Source organism: Panicum virgatum, unplaced genomic scaffold (assembly GCF_016808335.1).
Source record: "Panicum virgatum strain AP13 unplaced genomic scaffold, P.virgatum_v5 scaffold_183, whole genome shotgun sequence".
Classification (NCBI taxonomy): Eukaryota; Viridiplantae; Streptophyta; class Magnoliopsida; order Poales; family Poaceae; genus Panicum; species Panicum virgatum.
The window spans coordinates 475,001-478,738 of record NW_024376262.1 but is presented as its reverse complement, the minus strand read 5'-3'; the positions used below and the strand labels follow the sequence as shown (position 1 = coordinate 478,738).

Below are 3,738 nucleotides of genomic sequence, written 5' to 3'. Positions count from 1 at the left end.
TGCTATGCAGTGGAAGGGAAGGAGCCTAAATCGACCCCCCTTCTTTCTTTTTTATTCAAAGACATAAAAGCACAGTACAAAGAGATTGGACTCTCGGATGAGACTAAGCAGCTACCGTTCCGACGCGCCCCTGACCCTATCTTGATTAAAACCGAAAACCCTCTCTAAGGTGGAGCCTAGTTGAAGCTGTCATTCAAAGAAAAATGGGAATCAAAATCCACTTTTAGGGATATAGATGAAGTCTCGCTCAGTAAAGAGAGTTGTAGATTCGTAGAAGAGGATCAGAGTACGCGCGCTACAAAAGGCAGCTAGCCAATGAAAGTAAGTGGAAAGAATATAGTACTTTTGTACTGACCCCTCCGGGGCCCCCGGTTGTTTTGGCGCGCCCTACCCCAACGTTAGACTATTGCCTTTTTAGCCTACGCTTGCTGCTTGCAGCATGGATTCGATAGATCTATCGAATCCATGCTTCCCCCGCCCCGAAGCGAGACTCTATCCAGATCTCAAAGAATAACGAGCTAGGCGGCCGGCGGGCAAAGAAAGGGGGCGGGCCGGCCGGTCGGGGCCTTGGCGATACGTTCTTCTTTCGAAGCGTTTTGCCAATAGAGCGAGGGCGTCCTTCTGGGGTGGGGCGTTTACTTGAAAATGACAACCGCCTGTTCCAGCAGCGGGGGGCCTTGCACGAAAGCAAACCGCCCGATTAAGTAGCAGTTGCTTCGCTGATGGGCCCAGTGAGGGGGCATTGTCCCTCAGTTCTTACCAACCTCAGCTGTCCATTTCTTATTCATTCAGGGCGCCCCTAGTGGACTTGGCGGTGCTCCTTTCTCAAACCAGAACAACTCTGAACGTTAGGGAAAATAAGGGAAGACCACCTGAGCGAACCGACCGAAGGGACTTTATTACTTATCCGAACCGAACGTTAGCGGCTTAAGCTAAGCCTATCACGAGCAGCGTTGCTGCTTGATCGGCGGGGAGGAAGATCTCAAAGTATGGGGCAAAGGATCAAGCGCTTTTACTTTGCTTTGTCCCCCGGGATCCACCACAGGTTGGGTTTGAGAGCCGTGTGATGGGTGACTATCTAGCACGGTTCAGAGAGCACGTGTATGTAGTCTGCGCGCTGGTGAATGGAAGCCCCCGCCGCAAAAAAGAAGCGGCTTTTCCCACGGCTCTGTCACCATTGACTCTATTTATTATTATGGTAAAATCATTGTATCAAGATGTCAATCTTAGATCTTATTCAGTTCGATACGTCCACCTACGAGACTCACCTTTGGCTTTCGTCTCGGTAGGTGTATTATTTCTACATTTTCCCAAAAGGACATTCATCATTTCTTTCTTCCCCGTCGACCACTACGACTAAAACGACGCGACAAATCAAGACCCGGAAAGGATAAGGGACGGTGGTGGGCATTTGGGAAAGTCGGGCCGATCGGGTGTCTTCATTCAAGCGAGGGTACAGAGGAAGAACGAAACGAAGTGAGAGGCCGGGGGGCATGGAAAGAGTCGAGTCGATCGACCGGGAGAAGCAAACGAAATCAGGATTGGAGCGAGATGCAACTTTGCACCTATTTTTATCTATTTAGTGATCAGTCCGCTAGTTTCTTTGATTCCACTCGGTGTTCCTTTTCCATTTGCTTCCAATAGTTCGACCTATCCAGAAAAATTGTCGGCCTACGAATGTGGTTTCGATCCCTCCGGTGATGCCAGAAGTCGTTTCGATATACGATTTTATCCGGTTCCTATTTTATTTATTATCCCTGATCCGGAAGTCACCTTTTCTTTTCCTTGGGCAGTACCTCCTAACAAGATTGATCTGTTTGGATCTTGGTCCATGATGGCCTTTTTATTGATTTTGACGATTGGATCTCTCTATGAATGGAAAAGGGGTGCTTCGATCGGGAGTAACCACTAGTGAAAGGGCTAAGGGGGGAAGGACATAGGAAAGAAGGATGCCTACAAAAAATCAATTGATTCGTCATGGTAGAGAAGAAAAACGGCGCACGGACCGTACTCGAGCTTCGGATCAATGTCCCCAGAAGCAAGGAGTATGCCTGCGTGTTTCGACGAGAACACCGAAAAAACCTAATTCAGCTCTACGTAAGATAGCAAAAGTACGGTTGAGCAATCGACATGATATATTTGCTCACATTCCAGGCGAAGGTCATAATTCGCAGGAACATTCTATAGTCTTAGTCAGAGGAGGTAGAGTGAAAGATTCGCCAGGTGTGAAATCCCATCGTATTCGAGGAGTCAAGGATTTGCTGGGAATTCCGGATCGTAAAAGGGAAGATCTAAATATGGTGCAGAAAGACCAAAATCGAAATGAATGGAAGATGCCTCTGGAACTTTTTGGTTCTTTTGTTCGGGAGACAACCATTGTAGATTCCAGCCGAGAAGACAAAAAAAGGGTATCCCCATGGAGCAGTTTTGGGACTTATTTCAAAATCTGATACACAAAGCGTGGGAAACCGAACCCGCTTTTGTTGTAAAAGTAGCAGCAATAGTCGTAATTTTAGTCTTCATAGCCACGTTTATCTCCAACCACTGCCTCAAGTGGAGATGCTTCCTGTATAATAAAAACAGGGCAATGTCCTATTTGAGATTGAGGACTCTGTCTCCGGTTTCAAAATGAACCGACACCTCGAGTGCCAATTCCTGTAAGGAAGACCCAGAAAAATTGGATGTAAGGAAGCTGAAGCGGAAATGCAATTCTCGGTGATGGTATGGTAGGAAGCCAACCCATCAAAAGGAAAGGTGAGCAGCCCTTATTGCACAAACGGCCTACTTATAGCCCTATTTATACCCTTTCTAACGTGGATGACAGGTTTTCTCTGGTGAAGCTTATAGACCCACCCCTTCTTTATACTAATATAATAGCATCTTTCCCTGCCTGTCTGCAGCTTTGTCTGACTATATTTGGTCTAGGACTAATGAGCTCCCTTTCTGACTCGAAAGAAATTGACGTATCAAATCTAGTTTGTTGTGGTTGGAAAGAAAATAAGGTATTTCCTCCTCTGGCTATATACTTTATAATTAACCTATTTCTTAGGGAAGTAATGAAGATGGCTAAGAAAAAAGGTATCCGGTTCCTTTCATCCAAAGATAAAAAGGATACACAGATCTAAGCTAATCAAGGCTAAGGGAATCTTTTCCTATAACTGCTAACGGCGGATATCCGTTTCCTCGGGCAAACCACATTCTATTTATCTTATCCTCGGGGAAAGCACATTCTATTTATCAATTCTACTGATTCTAGCTGTATTTCCCTATAGTATTTGCTGACTAGTAAGTGAGATATGGCTTAGCTTAGTATTTGGTTCAGTTGCCTTCTTCTTTGCTTTGGTTTGGTTTGCTTTGCTTTTCAAGAATGAACTCCTTGGTCCGTTGAGATCATTCTGCTACGTACTAACTTGTAGTGGAATAGAAGATAGCGACTGTTCAGACTCGAACTGGCATAGGCTGGTCTGATCCGTATCAATATCTTAAGGGTTTCTGTTAAAGCTTAAAGGCGCATCGGTTTCTTTCCGATTGATTCCTAGTCACCTCTGCCCCCGGGTGAGGATTCCGCCCTTGCTTCTCGCAATGGTCCACCGGATATACCTAAAGACATAACAATATTCTTAAAACTATTACTATAGAGGCCCTGCCATTGAAACTAGATTCATACTCTAGTATAGTCTAGTACTTTATCAAAGGTGCCTTTCATCTTATCTGTTTAGGAATCAGAATGAAAGCTAG

General features: G+C 45.3%; 1 protein-coding gene and 1 pseudogene across 1 annotated transcript; both read left to right on the top strand.

Annotated features, from left to right (window-relative positions):
- Positions 1–989: 989 nt before the first annotated feature.
- On the top strand, positions 990–1,927 carry LOC120693870 (NADH-ubiquinone oxidoreductase chain 3-like). Its single transcript, XM_039977086.1, has 2 exons — positions 990–1,045; positions 1,540–1,927. Exons 1-2 carry the CDS (start codon positions 990–992, stop codon positions 1,910–1,912), a joined length of 429 nt encoding a protein of 142 aa, XP_039833020.1. The 3' UTR covers positions 1,913–1,927.
- On the top strand, positions 1,882–2,510 carry LOC120693855 (annotated as a pseudogene).
- Positions 2,511–3,738: the final 1,228 nt, after the last annotated feature.